Source organism: Mesocricetus auratus, unplaced genomic scaffold, assembly GCF_017639785.1.
Source record: "Mesocricetus auratus isolate SY011 unplaced genomic scaffold, BCM_Maur_2.0 Super-Scaffold_100004, whole genome shotgun sequence".
Classification (NCBI taxonomy): domain Eukaryota; kingdom Metazoa; phylum Chordata; class Mammalia; order Rodentia; family Cricetidae; genus Mesocricetus; species Mesocricetus auratus.
The window spans coordinates 97,139,774-97,161,697 of NW_024429189.1; the positions used below are offsets into that span (position 1 = coordinate 97,139,774).

Consider the following 21,924-nt stretch of genomic DNA (forward strand, 5'->3'; position numbering starts at 1 on the left):
TAAGGCCACCTGATGGCCACTCCAGCACTTGATGGCAAATGTTTCCTCAAACCTGAGTCTAGGCACCTGGAAGGATGGTGAATAACTTTCATCTCAGAACTGGGGAGGCACAGCCAGGTGGATCACTGAATCCAAGGCCAGCCTGGTCTACATAGAGAGTTTTAATACAGAGTTTGAAATACAAACCCAAGTTTCCTTCTGTTTTGTTGTGATTTTTCTTTCTTTTCTTTTGGTTTCTTTGTTGTGTTTTAGTTTTGACCTCTATTGATGTTTTGTCTTACCTTTTATCTGGAAGAAGGACTGAACTACATTCAAGAGTTGAAGGAAGGTGTGATAATTTTCCCCAGCCAAGTTTCAGGGACAGGTAAGGACTCCCATGTCCACTCCCTCTACCCTGACACTGACATCTGTGAAAATAGCTCCAGGCTGGGCTGTGCTCCATCCCCCACCCATCTGTCCATCATGCTGTAACCCAGGCCACCCCTACAGGCTGCTTCCCTTTAGAGCTCCAGGCCATTAGCTGAGGCGGTGACCTTGACCTAGCCTGGACTGTTCAAATGAAGGGTCTGCCTCAAAACAGTGTGGGTTGAGTTGACCCGCAGTGACCTGCTGTGACCAGTCATGCAGTGTGCCTCTTAAGACAGTGCTCCACCAAGCCTTGCCCACACATAAAAAGGCCGGGCTGAGCTGGAGAAAACATCACCTCAGCTGAGTCGTAGACGCAGAGCACCAGCACCATGGGCTACCCCAGTCTTGCTTGCTGCCTGCTTTGCCTAGTGTCTCTGACCTCTGCCTGCTACATCCAGAACTGTCCCCTGGGCGGCAAGAGGGCTGTGCTGGACGTGGACATTCGCAAGGTGAGTCTCGCCCATCCGGTCCGGTTCCGGCAGCGCTAATGATCAGAGAAGACACCCACACTCAGAAACAGAGCATCATACACTCTTGCCAGCCCCACCCCAGCTCCCATGGGAACCCAGGGCATTGGGGAGGGTTAGGTGCCCCTTGACGCCCTCAAGGCAGACACAACACCTGAGCCCTGCCACAGTCCCAATACTGAACCATGCCCCGGTGAATGTGCAATGTGCCCAATTGCGTCCTTTCCCCCAGTGCCTTCCCTGCGGCCCCAATGGGAGAGGGAGATGCTTCGGGCCTAACATATGCTGCTCTGAGGAGCTGGGGTGCCTCATCAGCACCTTGGAGGCACTGCCCTGCCTGGAGGAGAACAGGCTGCCCACACCCTGCCAGTCAGGTTGGAAGCCCTGCAGGAACTCGGGCTACTGTGCCACCCAGGACTTGTGCTGCACTACAGGTGAGCAGGAGGGGGCTGGTAGGACTGCCCTGGAGGGACATTTCGGGTTCGCAGCTCAGGCCACTGACCCATGTTTCTTGCAGAGGATTGCTTCATGGATTCCACCTGCAACCGTCCTGGGTCTGCCTTCTCCAAGAGCTGAGCCCACTTGGTGATACATTTAGGGTGCATCCTTCCCTTCCCATGGCCATGGCCAGAAAGAGTGACAAATAAAACAGATTTCTTCTTCAAACTTGACTGCTGTCTCATTGCCTGACAGGGGTCGGGGGAAACATGGGGATCCATGGGCCCTGACCATTCAGAGCAGGAACAGACCAACAGGCTGGGCTGCTGGGGGACAGAGGACATCACCACCCACCCTACAGGTTAGCCCCACTTTCCACTGCCTAATGGGGTGGGCCTGCGGCAGACTGACCTAAGAGCAGCATTTGAAGGTCCCAAGAGCAATGGTGGACATCTGTGCAAAAGACAGGCTCAAAAATATACGTGAAAGAGGGACTGAATAAGGGGGAGTCAGACAGGCTGAGGAACTCATCCAGGCTCGTCCTGATCTGAGATTCAGACACAACCTCAGGAGGTGAGGGGCAAGCCTGGCCTAGAAAGAAGGGGCTTGCAGGGAATGGTCAGTGCAGACCATAGGTTTCCCCAGAGCTGGATTCTCAACGGGCATCAAGGAGGCCACAGCTGGAAAAATCAAGAACCCACAGCCTCTCCTCTGCTGTCTTCAGGTGAGGCACCTGAGCTCAGGGGCCCTGCTTCTGCCTCTGCAGGACAGCATGGAATCTAAGAGCCTGTGGGCACAAATGACCATAAACCTTAGACTCACAGGCAGACTGACAACCACAATCTGTACTGCTCACCTGTTGCTGGATTAAAGCACCCCACACAAGCCTGCCTCACTCAGCTGCCTGTGTTCTCAGCGGTGATGGCAGAAAGCACATGCCCCTCCTCCACTCCCACTCAGGGGCAGCCGGTCACTGTCTGCTGGAGTTAAATGCCATGGCTCGTGTGGAGCCAGTGCTGGAGATCTTGTCCCACAGTGAAAAGCACTGGGCTCCACGCCATCACAGCAAGGAAAGAAACATACGAGCACTTCCTGTGGACCTCACACCCAGGAGAAGAACACACATGATCCCGTCACCACATACGGGACTCACAGATTGGGGGGGAGGAAAACATACATGAAAGAGACTTCAAGATTGATTTCTTGTTCCTTATCTTGTTTTTATTTTCTGGGGCTGGGTTTTGAAGATTTTCTATATTTTGTATATTATGCATACTGTGTTCTGCCAGAGTGTATGCCTACGTGTCAGGATGGGGCAGCTGACCTCATTATTGATGGTTGTGAGCCGCCGTATGGTTTCTGGGAAGTGAACTCAGAACCTCTGAATGAGCAGCCCTATCGTCTGTGTCCTCTCTCCAGCCTAGAATTTGATCAATAACGTTTCTTCATTTCTTTATTCTGTGTGGGGAAGACGGTGCACACTTGCCACAGCCTGGATGTGGGAGTCAGAACACTTGGTGTCTGTTTGTTTAAGCCCCTTTGCTTCTGGAGGCTGCAGAGGGGAGACAAGCATGGACTGTGAACTCTACAAGTGCCCTTCAGTGGCTCTGTAGTTGGGTAAGCGACTCCCTGAAAGGGAGAGACAGAGAGAGAATAGGAAGTCCACTGGACAGAAATAATCCCTCTCCTAGAAGAAGAGGACACTGAGTCTTCGAGAAGCAGGTGAGGGAAAGTGGTGTTACAATTCTCCAGCAGGGCAGAGGAGTGGAATGAGGGATCTCAACCTCATCCTGAAGCTGCCTGTATACCAGGCCCAGGAACCCAATGCAGTGTCGTCAAGCCACCAGCCACTCCTTCCTCCTTCTCATCCTTTTTTGGTCTGGTCTTTTCCTTGGCCTCAACCTACGGCAGCTCAGGCCATGAAAGGGCCCCATAGGAAGGAGGCTGGGGTAGGAGTCTGCCTGGCCCCTGTACCACCTGGTTAAACACAGGCATGCAGAGAGACTTAACGGTGCTGAGACGGGGTTGACCTGGAGACTGGGTAGGGCACCTTGACTCTGTCCTGATGAGCCACCCTGTCAGGTCACTCAGACTGACCTCCATCTTCTACAGTTGCCCCTGAACTCTGAGCCTGTAGAACATCCCAGTTTTGGGGTCTTTAGCTTACTAGGCAAAAGCAAGTTTCATGTAACTGATCCATAAGTTAGTTACCTGCTGTGCTCCATCATGGGCATTGCTGACTGGGTCTGATCTTCTGTGTGTGTGTGTGTGTGTGTGTGTGTGTGTGTGTGTGTGTGTGTGTGTGTGTGTGTGTGTGTGTGGTGGCCAAAAGTCAGCCTAAGTGTCATTCCTCAGGACTCTCTCCCCTTGATCTGTTCTTTCAGTTTTTTTTAAATTTTGTTTTCTTCTGTTCTTTGAGGCAGGGTCTTTCACTGGAAGGTGGGGCTCACTGGTTAGACTCCCTGTCCTGGTAGCCTCAGAGACTCCATGTGTGTCTGCTTGCCTGGCACTGGGAATAGACACACTGGCTGTCATGTTTGGCTTTTATGTGGTACCAGGAATCTAACCCTTTCCTTCATGATGACATTACCTGCACTTTAGTGATTGAGCTGTGTCCCCAACACCTGCTGCTGTCTTTTTACTGTCGTTGTCCTGAACTTAAATGCCATTGAAATGAGGTAAAGAATGCATTCAAAGTAAAGAATTTAGTTACTTTCCATAATTCTGAGGGATTTGGAATCCTCAAGAAGCTTCGGGGTCTGTGCAGCCTCTTTTTCCAGTGCAGAAGCAGGTGTTAAGGTACAAAGTAGAGGTGGTGTCCTGACTCAGACCCTGACAGGCATGGCCCCTCTCTCCCTGACGGATCAGAACACAGTGAGGCCCTGCATTCAGATACCTCAGGTAAGCTGAGGGGACCATGTCCTGAGCAATTAGTACATGGCTGACTTTGTTGTCACAGTGAGAAGTTGACCTGAACCCCAGGAACTCTGCTCAATGGGTAACCCTACCCACCCTTGCCCAGGATCTATCTCCCCACTCACATTCAAATTCTACCAAGACACTTTGGGTCGTTGCCCCTTCCACCTTGGAGGCTAACACAGCATGAAGGTGAGTGCAGTCATGGCCTTTGGGGTTAGGTTATGTCATACAGAACAAAAGGAGGCAGCCTGGGGATGTTTGCTGGTAGAGTGCTTGCCTAGTGTGCACGGGCCCTGGGTTCAGTCCCAGCACTGCATAGCCCTGCTTTCTGGAGTGAAGGCAAGAGACCAGTAGAATCCAAGGTCATCCTCAGCTACACAGGAAGTTTGAGCTCAACCTGGATCCTCATGAGACTCCAAAAAGACGCCCAAGGGTTCATCAGGTAGACAGGAGTGAAGGTGCCCTTCTGCTGAGTGAAGGCAAGTGGCTTAAGCTTTGACTATAGGCTAAGGAAAGCTGCACTTGCCAGTTCAGTAGGTGTGGGATAATTTGTCAGTCTGTGAAATCTAGGTCTATGAAGGACCTAGGTCTAAACCTAAAGTCTTTGTTCAGTTTATTCAATTTAAAGTTTCTCCTGAAGCACAGGGATCCTACAGGTCTAGAAATCTTCAGCATTCCCCTGTGATTTTGCAAGAACAATTAATCTCAGCGCGTAAGCCTATAGAATGCTAATGAGTGAGTCTGGCAAGAAAAAATCAAATTTGGAATTATACTTTCTTGTCAAATAAGTCCAAAGCAGCCGGGCGGTGGTGGCGCACACCTTTAATCCCAGCACTCGGAAGACAGAGGCAGGTAGATCTCTGTGAGTTCGAGGCTGGGCTGGACCGACAGCCTCCAAAACAATACAGAGAAACCCTGTCTCATAAAAACAAAAACAAAAAACAAAACAAAAAAAAATAAGTCCACAGCAAACCTGGCTAGTCTAGTGGTGATGCTGGCCATTTCCTCTTTGGATGCCGTAGCAAGTATGTTTGACACAGGGAAATACATAAAAACTGAGTGGAAACATGAATGTGTTCCTTTTCGAGGAACAAACCAGATCACTGCCATGCCCACCTCCAGGGCTAAGTCTGTCATCGTGTCCTTTCCTTTCCTTCTTTTTTCCTGAGACAGGAGCTCTCCCTGGCTATGCTGCAGCTCCATAGCTCCACATGTAAACTAGACTAGCCTCAAACTTACAAAAATCCACCTCCCTCTGTGGCCTATGTGCAGAGATTAAAAGTGTGTACCTCAGGTCCAGTTAAGGGTTAAATTTCTAAAACCTTGACATGTATAACCTGTCAATGGAAATGGGAAGATGGCTCTGTGGATAAGAGCCAGTATTGGAGCTTGAGATATGGCTCAGGGGTTAAGAGCACTGGCTGCTCTTCCAAAGGTCCTGAGTTCAATTCCCAGCAACCATGTGGTATCTAAAACAATCTTCTATGAGATCCTGTTATCCTCTTTTGACAATTGTATACATAATAATTATATTAATTAATTTAAAAAAAACCAGTACTCCTTCAGTGACATATGAACCCCATGGCGACAGAGATTTTTCTCCTCGTGCTGACATGGTACCCAAGGCTTCATGTAAGTAACCTTGCATATATGCTACACAAGTGTTCTCCACCTGAACTGAGGTCCCAATCTGCGACAGGATTCTGTCTCCTGTTTACCTTGTTTACCGGTGTTCTCAAGCACATAGAAGTTGGGGAGTACATGAAGTCACGATAGTTTTGCGAGAACATAATGTGAGGATTATTATATTCTAATTTAGTGCGTACATTATCTTAGATGAGATCACTGTGCTCACAGAGTAACTGGGAGGCCTCTCTGGGGTATTTTGGGATCAAGCTCTTGGCCTTCTATGCCAAGAAAGCCAATAAACTAATCAGGACAAGAAATGAGCTGATTGTAATGTAATTCAACCTGATACCAACTCAGAGGTTGATAGTTCACACAGTGACTCAGGATCTGTGACTCAGTTGCATGAGCTCTGGAATAGGCTTTGCCCCCTTGACTTCAGTCCCTTGTGAAGAAGCAATCAACCATTAAGACAAAGACCCTAAGGGCTTTTCCTTTCTCCCTTAGGGCAGAGACTGCATGTGGTGGGCTTGTCTCTGGAGCATTGGCTGCCATTTCTTCCTGGATGCTGCAGGGCACTTCCTAAGGAAGCAGCCTGAGACAGAGAGTAGTTGCAGTCGAACTTGTAGTAGTGGTCACTCCCTTTGGGTGTGGTTTCAGGTGAATAATTGTGTTAGACCCTTCCCTCACAGGGACTGCTGACCAGCTTGTGACTAGGAGCAAACATATCCTGTTCCTTTTCTTCCAATTAGGCCTGTATGCAAATCCTGTTTTCTGCCCATCCTTATTGTCTGAATTCAGGTTCTTGATATCCACCCATCCTTATTGTCAGAGGGCCCTGGGAGCCTGAGCTTCTGACGTTGGTAGTTTTCCACCATGCCTGCTGACTGGTATATAATGCTCCCCTCTTGTTACAATAAATGCCATTCTCCTTGCAAGAATGAGCCACTGACTTTTGTCTTCACTTCTATCCTCAGGCCCTCGCCCAAATCCTTGAGAAGTGTTCTGCCCTTACAGGTGCTACAGACTTGACCCTCAGGTAGAGGAGGTGCTAGCATACACTCTCTTGGGTGGCAGAGAGCATGGGAAGATTAGAGACAGCATCTTGTGGAGCAGGAAGACCTGGGCAGTTATTTACTCTTATACATTTAAGTCATTCCATAATAAACACCTGTTTATCATTTATCTTGGGTCTGATGAAATCATTTAAACCCCTGCCTTCAATTGGTGACCACGTGGGTTGATCCCATTATCAGCCAGAGAGGCTGCTGGGATTGGGGTCCCAGAAAGGGATGCCCACTGCTTCTGTAGTTTGTGCTAATTACATGTTGTACAGTTTCTGTGGCCTGGGACCAGATTAGGGTGCAGTCTCCTGTGCTCTTCACCCATGGGTGCCCAGGCTTTGCCCAAGCCCATGTAGCCATTTGTCTGAGTGGGGAGATGTGTGCTGTGAATTTGCATGAGCCCTTGTGGGAAGTAGCCACGATTTCCTGGAACTGTAGTGTCTTTTCTTTCTTTGTTTCTTTATTTCTTTTTAAATACATTTTTATTTAAATTAAAAACAATCTTATTTTGCATACCAAATCTACTTCCCTCTCTCTCTCTCATCCACTCATGTCCTGCACCAAACCCCCATTCCACCCCATCCATTCCTCAGGGTGGGTGAGGCCTTCCATGGGGGTTCATCAAAGTCTGACAAATCTTTTGGGGCAGGATCTAGGCCCTCTCCCATGTATCCCCCACGTATCTAGGCTGAGGGAGCATCCCTGCCTAGGGAATGGGCTCCCAAAGTCCATTCATCCACTAGGGATAAATATTGGTTCCACTGCCAGAGGCCTCATAGACTGGCCAGGCCTCTCAACTGACACCCACATTCAGGGGCCCTGTTGAGGTCCTATGCTGGTTCCCTAGCTGTGAGACTGGGGTCCATAAGTTCCCACTAACTTAGGTCAGCTGTTTTTATGGGTTTCCCCAGCATGGTCTTGACCCCTTTGCTCATTCATCCTCCCTCTCTAAAACTGGATTCCAGGGAGTTCAATTCAGTGCTTAGCAGTGGAACTCTGCTTCTGCATCCATCAGCTACTGGGTGAAGGCTCTAGGATGGCATTTAAGGTAGTCATCAATCTCATTATAGAGGAAGGACATTTAAGGTAGCCTCTCCACTATTGCTTAGATTCTTAGTTGGGGTCATCCTTGTGGATCCCTGGACATTTCCATGGTACCAGATTTCTCTTTACACCTATAATGACTTCCTCTTTTAAGATATCTCTTTCCTCGCTCTCTTCTCTGTTCTTTCCTCCACTGGATCCTCATGTTCTCCTCCCCCCTTCCCTTCTACTGTCCTCTTTCTCCTACCTCCCTCCTTCTACCCAATTTGTTCAGGAGACCTTGTCCATTTCCTCTTCTCCAGGGGACCGTGTATGTCTCTCTTAGGGTCTTCCTTGTCTCTTAGTGTCTCTGGGGTTATGGATTATAGGGTGGTAATCCTTTGCTCTATGTCTAATACCCACTTTTGAGTGAGTACATCCATGTTTGTCTTTCTGTGACTGGGTTACCTCACTCAGTATGGTTTCTTCTATTTGCCTTCCATCCATTTGCCTTTGAATTTCAAAATTTCATTTTTTTTCCACTGAAGTACTCCATTGTGTAAGTGTACCACATTTTCTTTATCTATTCTTCAGTTTAGGGGCATCTAGGTGGCTTGCAGGTGCTGGCTATTACAAATAATGCTGCTATGAACATAGGTGAACAGATATCCTTTTGGTATGTGTATGCATCCTTCGGGTATATGCCTAATAGTGGAATTGCTGGATCTTGAGGTAGACTGATTCCCATTTACCTGAGAAAACACTATACTGATTTCCAAAGTGGATGTACAAGTTTTCACTCCCACCATTGATGGAAGAGTGTTCCATTTCCTCCACGTTCTCTCCAGCATAAACTGTCATTGTTGTTTTTGATTTTAGCCATTCTGACTGGAGTAAGATGGTATCTCAGAGTTGTTTTGATTTGCATTTCCCTGGTGGCTAAGGATGTTGAGCAGTTTATTATGTGTCTCTCAGCCATTTTAGATTCTTCTATCGAGAATTCTCTATTTAGTTCTTATCCCACTTTTTAATTGGGTTATTTGGTATTTTGTTGACTAGTTTTTTTGTGTTCTTTGTATATTTTGGGCATCAGCCGTCTGTGAGATGTGGAGTTGGTGAAGATCTCTCATTCTGTGGGCTGCTGTTTTGTCTTGTTGACTGTGTCCTTTGCCAAACAGAAGCTTCTCAGTTTCAGGAGTTCCCATTTATTAAATGTCGATCTCAGTGACTTGGCTACTGGTGCTATGGAGAGGAAGTGGTCCCCTGTACCGATTCATTCAAGGGTACTTCCCACTTTCTCTTCTAAGAGGTTCAGTATGGTGGATTGATGTTGAGGTGTCTGGTCCATTTGGACTTGAGTTTTGTGCATGGCTATAGGCATGGATCTATCAGCAGTCTTCTGCATGTCAGCATCCAGCTTTGCCTGCACCATTTGTTGGAGATGCTTTCTTTTCTCCATTGTATAATTTTAGCTTCTCAGTCAAAAATCAGGTGTTCATAGGTGTGGGTTGATATCAGGGTTTTCAATTTGATTACATTGGTCTACGTGTCTGTTTTGTGCCAATAACAGGCTGCTTTCATTACTACAGCTCTATAGTAGAGCTTGAAGTCAGGCATGGTGATGCCTCCAGAAGTTCGATTATTGCACTGTGTTGTTAGGGCTATCCTGGGTTGTTTGTTTTTCCATATAAAGATATATATGTTTAGGTGTGTTTCTGTTATCCCTGATGTCTGTGAGACCTTTATCAGGAAGGGGTGTTGGATTGTGTCAAAGGTGTAGTGAGCAGCAGGTGTGTTTGTGGCTATGGTGCTACAATACTTCATAAGGGCTAAGGATGTAAAATGAAGACAAAGACAGTGGCTCATTCTTACAAGGAGAATGGCTGTTATTCTTACAAGGGTAGAGCCTTAAATACCAAAGGCAGGCATGGTGGAAAATCCCCAAGGTGGAAGCCTATGTTCCCAGGGCCCTCCAACAAAAGGTGGGCCCAAAACATTAATTAGCATTTAGACAAAGGATGGATAATAGGAACTTGCTGCAAGCGTTGCTGAGAGGAGGGGAAGAGAAGTGCTTAGCTAAAAGCTCCTGGTACAAGCAGCCACCAGACAGACCACCATGGGGGAAGGGTTCAACAAATCCCCCTGTTATATATAATTAAAATGAGCATCTAGCTTAGGTTGCTAGGGATGTTAACATCTATCATACCCATCAATGAGAAATCTGTCCAAGCCTCACAGACCCTCTGTCTTAGGTTGATACATATCCTCCAGAACGTACCTGTCACTGATAACTCATTTGTCTTGCTGGCTCAACCAGGCCTGCACTGAGGGCTTGTCTGCTGTCAAGGAATGCATGATCTGCTTGTAAGAAAATGGCTCTTGGCTTGTGGCCTTTCCAAAATGCAAACTAATGCTGAAGACTGAGTTTGTCAGGGTCATAATCCCAAGGGTTAGTGACCCAGTCCGTCTTAAGTAATAGACCTGTCTGTTGCAGTCCCGTTAAGAGGGGGGGGTCTCCCAAAAGGGAGGCACCCTAATCTCAGTAGAATAGCCATATAAGTCCATTTGTTAAATAAGGTTTAAAGTGCCCAATTGTAATTAATAAATTTGGGAACTAGAATAGAGGCATGTCCCACTGGGATTTATCCAGCTAGCTTGCCGTGGTAACTGGCTAAGAGATAGGGAAGCCAAAAACTGCAGCCGCTGTAATGTCAAAGTGTCTCCCCTGTCATGTGAGGATGAGCTGGCTCTCTCCTGAGTGTTCCACTGGAATAAGCATGACACCTGGAACACGGACCACCAAGGCTGATCAACAGCTTCTCAAGTGGCATTCCCGGGGGGAAATAATTAAACATTTCTCCCGAGAGAGTGTTATTGAATTCAAGTAGGCAAATCCATCCTAAGGACTGCCTTTCCTAGACTCTGATTGAGGCTGACTATAGCTGGAAACATCTGATACTGAAGAACCACCAGCATCAGGACAGGCGGGTTTCTTATTAAAGCCTAATGAGTCTTTTGGCGGCTGATGAGTATCAGCAGAAACAGAGCGCACACAATGCTCCAGAACCCAAATTGGGGACTCACCATCTTGTGGGAAAACACAAACAGACCACTGGTCCCAAACCAAAACCAGATCTGGTCCTCTCCAAAGACCCAAAGTTTTTTCTGTACAGCAGACAGCCAATGACGATCTGCTGGGGAGTTGCCAGAAGCATCCACACTTTAAAAATTTAAGATATAGAGGATAAATGATAGAGTAGAATGAGGGGAGCCAAGGTGGTCCCCAAGATCACCTTCCTTTACTTTAGCTTAATAGGTTTTTAAAGTACGAGGAGCACGTTCCACAGTAGCCTGTCCTTGGGGGTTGTAAGGAAGTCCACTTTTGGGGGAGATAACAAAATCTAGACAAAAGTGGTTGAAACCTCAGCTGACATAGGCGGGGCCATTATCGGTCTTAATTTGTTTTGGGACCCCCATGTAAGCAAAAGCCTGGAAAGAGTGGCTCTTAACATCTTTTAGTTTTTCACCAGAGTGTGCAGAGGCAAATATCAGGTAGGAAAATGTATCTACAGAAACATGAACAAACTGTAATTTACCAAATGATGGCACATGTGTTACATCTATTTGCCTAATTTAGTTGGGCAAAAGTCCTCGAGTATTAACCCCCAAGTGAGGCACAGGAAGAAATTCTACAGAAAGAGGGCAATCCTTGACTACTAGAACAGCCTATTCTTTGGTAATCCCAGTATGAAAGCTTAAAGCCCCTGCACTAAGATAAAAGTGCTTGTGTAGGGATTGTGCTTTAGTGAGTCCTTGTAAAACTGCACCAATTTGAGCATACCTGTCAACCGTGCGATTTCCTTCACTGAGGGGCCCTGGCAAAGGGGTGTGGGCCCTAAGATGTCCCACAAATATAGGTTCACTCCGTTGCCATAGCAGACCTTGTACCTGTAATAAACTCTCTTGTATCCTAGAGATGGGAGCAACATAGCCAGCAGTCTTTAAGGGTTAAATAATAAGAGCAACATATTGACTATCAGTATGAATGTTTGATGCTTCCGTGGGAAAGAGTTGTAGAGTCAAGGCCAGGGCTGAAAGTTCGGCCATTTGGTCAGAAGTTGCAGGCATTTTGGCTGTCTTAATGATCAGATAAGACACTACTACAGCTGTACCTTTAGAGGAACCCTCTGTGAAACCCACTTTCCCCTTAGAAATAGGCTGAGAGACTACAATTTTGGGGAAAATTAAAGGATGCATTTTAAAGAAGGAATCCAAATTATTGCATGGGTAATGATTAACAAAATAACTCTGGACAGCAGAGAGAAAAATGGCCCAGTCACAATTATTATTTTGTAGCCATTATGTTTGTTGACAGGACAAAGACACAACAACCTGATCTGACTCCCCTCCATAGGCCCACAAGGCAATCCTCCATGCTCCAAACAGTAGCACAAGTACAGACTGGGGGTAGGACACCACAGATTCAGAAGGGGAGGCTCCAGAATGAACCCAAAGAATGGGACTCTCTTGCCAAAACACTCCTGTAGGAGCATGAGCAGAACAAAACACTAACAATTTTAGAGGCTGGGCATAGTCTATATAATCCAAATGAGCCCTTCTAAGGCCTTTTCAATCAAATGAATACACTCCCGTCCTGAGGACTCTGGGAGAGCTGGGATCTGAATCCCCTTGCAATATATCAAAAAGAGGTTTAAGTTGCCCGGTGGTAATTTTTAAGCTAGGTCTGTTCCAATTGATATCTCCCAGAAGCTTTTAAAAATCATTTAACGTCTTAAGGGTGTCCAGGCAAAGACTGAACTTTTGAGGGTGCAACCGTTATGAAGCAAGCAGTGTCCTAGATAATGATATGGAAACTCCTTCTGTACCTTCTCTGGTGCTAACTGTAAGGCAGCTAACCCTAAGGTGGTCTGAAGAGACCCGGAGACAGACAGTAATAGCTTTTCTTTTGGTGCAGCCAAGAGTAAATCATTCATATGATGAATTATATATAATTGAGGATATTTTTGTCTGACTGGTTCTATAGCCTGAGAAACATAAATTTGACACATGGTAGCCATGCCTTGGGGCAAAACTACCCACTGATATCTATTATAAGGTTCTCTTAAGTTCAAAGATGGAACACTAGAAGCACAATGCTGACAATCAGCAGGGTGTGAAGGGATATTTAAAAAACAGTCCTTTAAATCTATCACAAGCAGGTGCCAGTCTTTAGGGATGGCCACAGGGGTTGACATCCCTGGATGAGTGGAACCCATGAGCATCATGGTCTTATAAACACATCTCAGATCTGGTAACAGCCTCCACTTACCTGATTTTTTTCTTAATAACAAATATGGGGGTATTCCAGGGAGAGGTTGAGGGGACCATATGACCAGCATCGAGTTGTTCCTGAACCAAAACAAGAGCAGCCTCCAACTTTACTTTGGATAGAGGCCATTGTTCCACCCATATGGGTTCCTCATTTCTCGAAGTGATAGGAATTGGAGGTATTTGAGGCTGTGGAACAATGGCCCCCACTAAAAATGTCCCAATCCTCTCTGGTCTCCAGGAGATCTCTGCTCTGATGGGTTTCAGACACAGGCAGGGAATTGCCCTGTATAATCTTTCCAGTATCTTTGCCTGGGCAATAGCCTTGCTCCCTAAGCATATGTTGTACAGGGGATGTGGTCAGTACAGGCCCCATGGGCTTTAGGATATCTCTGTCCCAGAGATGGATCAGGATGTGAGGCAAGATAAAGGGATGAAATATACCAGAGTGTCCCTCATCATCTTTCCAGGTTAATAGACGGGAACTTTTACTAGGTGACTTTGCTATGCCTATGCCCTGTAAGCTGCTATCTGATTCTTGTAGGGGCCAAGCCTTGGGCCAATGGTTAAGAGAAATGATGGATGTGTCCGTACCAGATTCTATGAGTCCCTGAAAGGTCTATCCCTCAATAGTTAGGGTCATCATTGGTCTAGACTCCATAGTGGACACCCAACAAGCCATTGGTCCTATAGATCCAAACCCTCCTTCTCCTCTTACAGGCTTAAGGAAGGGATTATTAGTTGTAAACTTACGGGACTAAATTAATTGAGCAATTCTAGCTCCTTGGGGTATAACAGTGACTCTCTTGCCAGCTTCTGCCTTAATTTTGATTTCTCCTTCTTTGTCTTCATCAATAACTCCCAGAATGACTCTAACTCCCTTAAGTAGAGCACTACTCCTTCCTAAAATCAACCCAATTGAGCCCGGTGGTAAAGGGCTTTTGACTCCTGTGTGTAAAGCTTGGGGTCCCATCTGAGTAGTCAAAATTGCTCTGATAGAGGAACAGAGTTCCAGTCTTGTGTTACCTGGGGTACTTCTGACAAGGTTCTGGATAGGGTGGGGAACAGGTGTATCCAGGGCTCCGTACACCTGGGAGAAAGGGGTCCAGAGTGGACCCTGAGTCCCATTTCCTGAAGGTGGCAGAGGGTAGCCCTATACAGTAGTCTTAGATTGACAATTTCTGGCCCAATGATATCCTCTTTTACAGACCGGGCAAAAATCTGGATCTGAAGGAGGGTGTGTAACGGAGTCCTCAGCAGGACAATTTTTCTGAAAGTGGCCTGTTTGCTTGTATATGAAGCATGTCTTAGGTCTAGGCCCCTCACTGACCTTTCTATTTTCTTGCAAAGCAGCAGAGATAACTTGTCCCATAATGTGATGTCCTTCTATATCTCCAGAAATGCGAATATAATCATTGAGGCTCCTGGTTTTGAGAGGCCATAAAGCCTCCTTACAGTATTTATTAGCATTTTCAAAAGCTAATTGTCTTACCAAAGGGATAGCATTATCAGTATCCCCAAATATACAACCAGTAAGTTGTAGGAGCTGGTTCACAAACTCAGAATAGGGTTCAGATGGTCCCTGTAGGATCTTAGAAAGTTGGTCTCCTGCAGCCTTATTAGGCAAGGCTTTCCATGCATGGCCAGCGGCTGCTGAGATCTGTGCATAAACAGCTGGGTCATAAAGAATTTGTCTAGAGTTGCATAGGCTCCCGTGCCCATAAGCATTTCTAAATTCCTATCAGGAAAACCGGCAGCCGCGTTGCTCTGCGCCATCTGGTGACATAGCTCTTGGTGTTCACCCTTCCAGATCAAATAATCTCTCCCTGGCAGCACAGCATGACATAATTGTTGCCAATCACTGGGAGTACAATTTAAGGCTGAAAAGGATTCAAAAACGGCCAGAGTGAAAGGGGCATGAGGCCCATATGCCATAACTTCCTCCTTAAACTGTGTTATATCGATAAAGTAAAGAGGGGAGTGCTCTCTCTGATTCTGGCCTTGAAGATGAACTGTCTCTATAACTGGAAACATCATTCTGCCCTTCTGCATTTCAGGAGGGGCTGAAGGAAGACGGAGAGAACTGGAATGTTCAGGATTACAAGCAGGGGGGCATGACTCAAGGGAACATTTTTAAACTTGTTTTTAAATTTGAGGACACCTTTCCCAGGGTGAGGTTTTTGCCTTCCTCCTTCTCCTCCCACAAAGAGACTGGAGAAGACTCAGAGGAAGAAACATTAGAAGTTTGAATTGATCTAAGTTCCTCAGTTTCATCCCCCAAAGAAGAGGGAGAGGACTCGGAAGGGGAAGCATTGGAAGTTTGAATTGTTCTGACTGACTCTAGGTCTTGAACCTCTGTGATGGCATCCTTAGTTTTCTTGACCTGCAAAATGTGGGCCCAAATCAGGAATTAGCATTTAGACAAAGGATGCATAACAGGAATTTGCTGCAGGCTTTGCTGAGAGGAGGAGAAGACAAGTGTTTAGCTAAAAGCTCCTAATACAAGCGGTCAGCAGACAGACCCCCATGGGGGAAGGGTGCAACAAAAGGCTTTTTCAGCATCTAGTGAGATGATCATGTGATTTTTCTTTTTCAGTATGTTTATATGGTGGATCACACAGACAGATTTTCATTTATTGAACCACCCCTGCATCTCTGGGATGAAGCCTACTTGATCATGGTGGATGATGTTGTGCCCAAATTGTGAGGATACCCAAAGACCACCAGGTTCACAGACCCACTGAACTGCAAAGCAAGGAATATTGTTCATCCAATCATGACAGGGACCTTGTCTGGCTAGCTGACACAGCAGCCACCAGAGGAAGTGGAATTCCCTTTCTGTTGCTAGGTTTTTAAAGGAAAAAAAAATCAGAGGATTACATCAGTAGGTATGGGTTGGTTTCTGATTGGATGACTTTTGGGTTGGGAGAATTTTTTAAAGTCATATTTTGGCATGAGATACCTGTATACCAATTATTCTCATTGGTCAGTGCTGAGAGGAAACATTGTGTGGTTTGTATGGTTTTATCTTGTTACTTTCAAGTGCCTTTTTGTTCATAGATACCAACAGTTTTTAGAACTGTATCCTGAAGACTACAGGGGAGGTTTTGTTCTCCCCTGGAGTTTATTTTGTGGTCAAACAGTTCACAGGTACCAAGTATCTAGGGGGCTGGGCAGGGGGGTAGGGAGGTCTGGAGTTTCTTTATGTTCAGTTTTGGCCCTAGGCACCAGGGGGCCAGGGGACCTGGAGCTTCTTTGTGTCATGTGCTGAGTCGGAGGCCTATGTGTCTTTTCTGCAGCCTGTCATGGCTGCTAAAGCAGGGGGCTGAATGAGGGTCTGGTCCCTTCAGAATACTTTTCTGATGTGTTCTTGAATTCAATTTCCCAGTATTTTATTGAGTATTTTTGCATCAATGTTCATGAGGGAGACTGGTCTGTAGTTCTCTTTCTTAATTGTGTCTTTGTGTGGTTTGAATACCAGGGTAATTGGAGCCTCATAAAAAGTGTTTGGCAATGACCCTTCTGCTTCTATTGTGTGGAACAATTTGAGGAGTATTGGTATTAGCTCTTCTTTGAATTTCTGGTAGAATTCTGCTCTGAAAGCATCTGGCCCTGGCTGATTTTGGTTGGGAGAATTTGATGACTGTTTTTATTTCATTAGGGGATATAGGTCTATTTAAATTCTGTTCTTTGCCAAGCCTGCTGTGCAGTCTGTGTCCGAGAATGTGCGGAGGGTGTCGGGATTGATGACACAGAGACCAGTTGGTGGCTTCCAGAAGGCTCCTGGAGAAGGCTCTCCTTTATTCCTACCCTGGCTGGTTATATATACTCTGACACCAGAGGCGGCAGTGGGTGGGTCAGGAAGAGGCAGTTAGTCTTTAGAAAAGGTCAAGATTAGGGCGTTTTCATGGGCCAGCCCTTATCAGGCACTTATTGCTCTGGGCACTATATTATTTTTAGTAAACATTGTCTTACAGCTGCCTGCTCCCAGGCTGATGAGGAAGTGGGCCTCCGGCCAAGGTCTGTTGTTTGCACATTTCTTGCTTTAATTTAATTTTGACAAGTGATATCTATCCAGAAAACTGTCCATTTCCTTTAAATTTTCCAGTTATGTGGAGTACAGATTTTCAAAGTATGACCTGGTGATTCTCTGGATTTCCTCAGTGTCTGTTGTTATGTCCCCTTTTTCATTTCTGACTTTGTTAATTTTCATGTTTTGTCTCTGCCTTTTGGCTAGTTTGAATAAAAGTTTATCTAGCTTGTTGATTTTCTTGAGGAACCAACTCTTTGTTTCCTTGATTCTTTGTATTGTTTTCTTTGTTTCGACTTTAGTAGTTTCAGCCCTCAGTTTGATTATTTCCTGGTGTCTACATCTCAGGGGTGAGTTTGCTTCTTTGTGTTCTAGAGCTTTCAGTTGTGCTGTTAATTTTGTAGTGTGATTATTCTCCAGTTTCTTCATGTGGGCACTTAATGTTTTGAACTTTCTTCTTAGTACTGCTTTCAATGTATCCCATAAGTTTGGGTATGTTGTGTCTTCATTCTCATTGAATTCTAGGAAGTCTTTAATTTCTTTCTTTATTTCTTCCTTGGCCCAGGAATGTTGCAGTTGAGCATTGTTCAATTCCCAGGAATTTTATGGCTTTCTGCAATTTGTGTTGTTGTTGAATTCTAACTTTAAACCTTGGTGATCTGGTAAGACACAGGGGATTAATCCAATTTTTTTGTATCTGTTGAGGTTTGCTTTGTTGCCAAGTAGGTAGTCGATTTTTGAGAAGGTTCCATGTGGTGCTGAGAAGAAGATATATTATTTGTAATTGGATGGAATGTCCTATAGATGTCTGTTAAACCAATTGGATCATAACTTCTGTTAGTTCCTTTAGTTCTTTGTTAAGTTTCTGTCTGGTATTCCTATCCAGTGTTGGGAGTGGGTTATTGACCTCTCCTACTGTAAGTGTGTGGGGTTTTATGTGTGATTCGAGTTTTAGTGCTGTTTCTTTTACAAATGTGGGTGCCTTAGTATTTGGGGCACAGATGTTCAGAATTGAAATTTCTTGATGGATTTTTCCTGAGATGAATATGCAATGCCCTTCTTCATCTCTTTTGAGTAATTTTAGCTTGAAGTCTAATTTGTTAGATGGAAGGATAACTACACCAACTTGTTTCTTAGGTCCATTTAATTGGAAAATCTTTTCCCAATCCTTTACTCTGAGGCAACATCTGTCTTTGAACTTGAGGTGTGTTTCTTGTATGCATCAGAAGGATAGATTCTGTCTTCGTATCCATTCTATTAGCCTGTGTCATTTTATAGGCAAGTTAAGACCAAGGATATTGAGAGATATCAATGAACACTGATTGTTGACTCTTCTTTGTTTTGGATTTGTTGGTGCTGGTGTTATTGTGTGTGGATTTTCCCCTTTTTTTGACTTTTGATAAAGTGGGATCTATTGCCTATATCTTTTGAATGTAGCTAACATACTAGGGTTGAAGTTTTTCTTCCAGTACTTTCTGTGGGGCTGGATTTGTGTATATGTATTGTTTAGATATGGTTTTGTCATGGAATATCTTATTTTCTCCATCTTTAGAGATTGAAAGTCTTGCTGGCACAGTAGTCTGGACTGGCATCCCTGGCCACTGAGTGTTTGTAGAACACCTATACATGACCTTCTAGCTTTCAGAGTTTCCATTGAGAAGTCAGGTGTAATTCTGATAGATCTGTCTTTATAAGTTACTTGGCTTTATTCCTTTGCTGCTCTTAATATTCTTTCTTTATTCCGTATGTTTGATGTTTTGATTATTATGTAGCAAGGGCACATTTCTGTGGTCCCGTCTATTTGGTGTTCTGTAAGCTTCTTGTACTTTTACAGACATGTACTTCTTTAGGTTGGGAAAGTTTTCTTCTATGACTTTATTGAATATGTTTTCTGCCCCTTTGAGCTGTGTTTGTTTGCCTTCTCTTATACCTACTATTCTTTGGTTTGGTTTTTTCCCGGTGTCCCATATTTCCTGGATATTTTGGACTTAACATTTTCTTTGGTCAATTTGTCTATTTCCTCTAGTGTATCTTCAAAACCTGATATCCTGTCTTCCACCTCTTGTATTCTTTTGGTTATGCTTGCATCTGTAGTTCCTAATCTTTTACCCAGATTTTCTATTTCCAGCATCCCCTCAATTTGTATTTTCTTTATTGCCTCTATTTCAGTTGTAAAGTCTTGAATGTTTGAATTTTTTCCTTGACCTGTTTGATTGTTTTTTCTTGGCTTTCCTTAAGAGGCTTGTTGATTTCTTGCATTTTTGGTCTGCTTTTCCCTCCATTTCTTTGATTTCTTTTGTTTGTCTTTTCTTCTACTCCATAAAGGGAGTTTCTCATTTCCTCTCTAAGGACCTCTATCATCTTCATCAAGTTATTTTTAAGGTTGTTTTCTTCTGCTTCATCTGCATTGGGGTGTTCAGGTCTTGCTGGTGTAGAACCCCTAGTCTCTAATGGGGTCACAGTAGTTTTTCTGTTGTTGAATGTGTTCTTATACTGTTGTCTTCCCATCTGTTCTTCCAGTGGGTGCAGGTGGGATCTCTCCTTCTCCCAGTGGGTACCGGTTTAAGGTCTCTCCCGGTGAGTGCAAGTGGGTCAAAGACTCCAGTGGTTTGATCTGCCCCCAGGTCTCTGGAGGATTCAGAGGGCAGGCAGGACTAGGGGCAGTCCCCGGGTGAGGAGACTCCAAGGAGTGGGGTAAGGTGGGCAAGAGAAGGCCCACGCTCTCATCTCTCGGTGGGTGCAGGCAGTCCAAGACTCCAGTGGCAGCAGACACCGGAAGGTGTGCATGGGCTTTTCTTTCTCACCACTGCAGGCTCCTGTAGGGAGCTTCCAGCCACTCAAACAGCTGCCCAGCTCCACTCAGACAGCTGCCCAGCTCCACTCAAACAGCTGCCCAGCTCCACTAAAACAGCTGCCCAGCTCCACTGGCTCAGCAGCTCCTGCAGTTTGCACAGTTGTGTCCCTTCTGTTCTCTCTAACAAAAAATCTTTTGGTTTGGGTTTGTTGAGTGTTGCTTAGAAATGACAGAGTTTGATACTTTAGAGACAAGTCAGACTGGAGCTTCTTTGCCACTGGATTTGCTTTGGGGGAACACCTCTGACACCTGATGGCCAAACATTGTCCCTGCAAGTCAAGTTCAACCAGCAAAACAGCAAGCACCTAAGGTAAATACTGCATATTTTACAATTTAAGATAATAAATAAATAACATTAGCTGCTCCACTCCCATGGCAGATAATATTGCTATATGGGAATTTTTAAAAAATCCCTATTGATGGAATTTTAGGAGAGGTTTACGACCTATCTGGAACACATTTTCTATTTGCCATAGTTATTAGCTTGATAATCTATGCAATATCCTGAAAGAAGTGATTTGATAATAGCGCTAAGAATGAAAAACTTATAGAAATTAGACCTGAGAATGAGGAATTTATAGAAATCATACACTTTACAAACTAGTTATGAGAGTTTAGTAAAAAGAATTCATACCGTTGAAAATGACAATGATGGCCAGGCGTTGGTGGCACACGCCTTTAATCCCAGCACTTGGGAGGCAGAGGTAGGCGGATCTCTGTGAGTTCGAGGCCAGCCTGGTCTACAAGAGCTAGTTCCAGGACAGCCTCCAAAGCCACAGAGAAACCCTGTCTCGAAAAACCAAAAAAAAAAAATGACAATGATGATTTGACAAACAGAATTAATAATTGGAGGGAGGAGGCCAAAGTCCTTGAACATCAAGGCAAAATGAAAAGTTATAAGGCTCCCAAAGACAATATTCTTGGTGAGGGTCATTATGCTGATGCAAATACTCAAGCTACATACAATGAACACATCTTGCCTGTATGCCATACAGCAGTCTTGAATGGTTGGGACAAGATTAAAGAACCAGAGGAAAGAACTGAGTCATATACTAAGGTCATACAATGTCCAAAAGAACTTTTAGTGACTTTTTGCAAAGATCGACTAAAGCAGTTCAAATAGGGGTGGTAGATTCAGAAGCTAGACGAGTACTCATTGAATCTCTATCTTTTGGTTGTGAGCCTAGCCTTTAGAGGCTGAGACATCTCTCCAGACCAGAATCTCTATCTTTTGAAAATGCTAATTTAGAATGCAAAAAGGTGCTTGAGCCCAATGGATGAATGGATGCTGCACACAGCCAATATTGAGTATTCTGATTACAACACTGAGGCTTGGGTAGGAGAAGCAATCTCCAAAGACAACAAAATATCAAATGTTTTAATTCTGGTAGCATAGGATATCTGAGAAGAAATGGTAGACAATGCATTTCTAGAAATAAAGCATCTTGCCTGGCAGTGGTGGCTCACACTTTCAATCCCAGCACTCAGGAGGCAGAGGCAGGCAGATCACTAAGAATTCAAGACCAGAATGGTATACAAGAGCTAGTTCCAGGACAGTCTGTAAAGGCACAGAGAAACCCAGTCTCAAAACCCATCTCCTCCCCCGCAAAAAAAGAAATTATATGTTTTCTAGGAATACCCCAAAAAGAGGGCCCCAACCTTCTGGATTACATAGAAGATGCAATAAAGGCCAACAGTGAACCAATGAATGTAGGTCAACAAGAGACAACCAAAGCAACCCTTTACCATCCGGAAACTCCTTGGAAG

The 21,924-nt window shown here is 45.0% G+C and overlaps 1 protein-coding gene across 1 annotated transcript; it reads left to right on the forward strand.

Annotated features, from left to right (window-relative positions):
• The first annotated feature begins 667 nt into the window (after positions 1-667).
• LOC121140244 (oxytocin-neurophysin 1-like) lies at positions 668-1,541 on the forward strand. Its single transcript, XM_040744946.1, has 3 exons — positions 668-857; positions 1,108-1,309; positions 1,393-1,541. Exons 1-3 carry the CDS (start codon positions 738-740, stop codon positions 1,449-1,451), a joined length of 381 nt encoding a protein of 126 aa, XP_040600880.1. The 5' UTR covers positions 668-737; the 3' UTR covers positions 1,452-1,541.
• The last annotated feature ends 20,383 nt before the right edge of the window (positions 1,542-21,924 follow it).

Bases quoted from the DNA above. Each gene is read 5' to 3' on its own strand.
- LOC121140244 (XM_040744946.1), top strand. From the start codon at position 738: ATGGGCTACCCCAGTCTTGCTTGCTGCCTGCTTTGCCTAGTGTCTCTG. The intron at 858-1,107 runs GTGAGTCTCGCC...CCTTTCCCCCAG, and splicing joins TGGACGTGGACATTCGCAAG to TGCCTTCCCTGCGGCCCCAA. The intron at 1,310-1,392 runs GTGAGCAGGAGG...TGTTTCTTGCAG, and splicing joins GGACTTGTGCTGCACTACAG to AGGATTGCTTCATGGATTCC.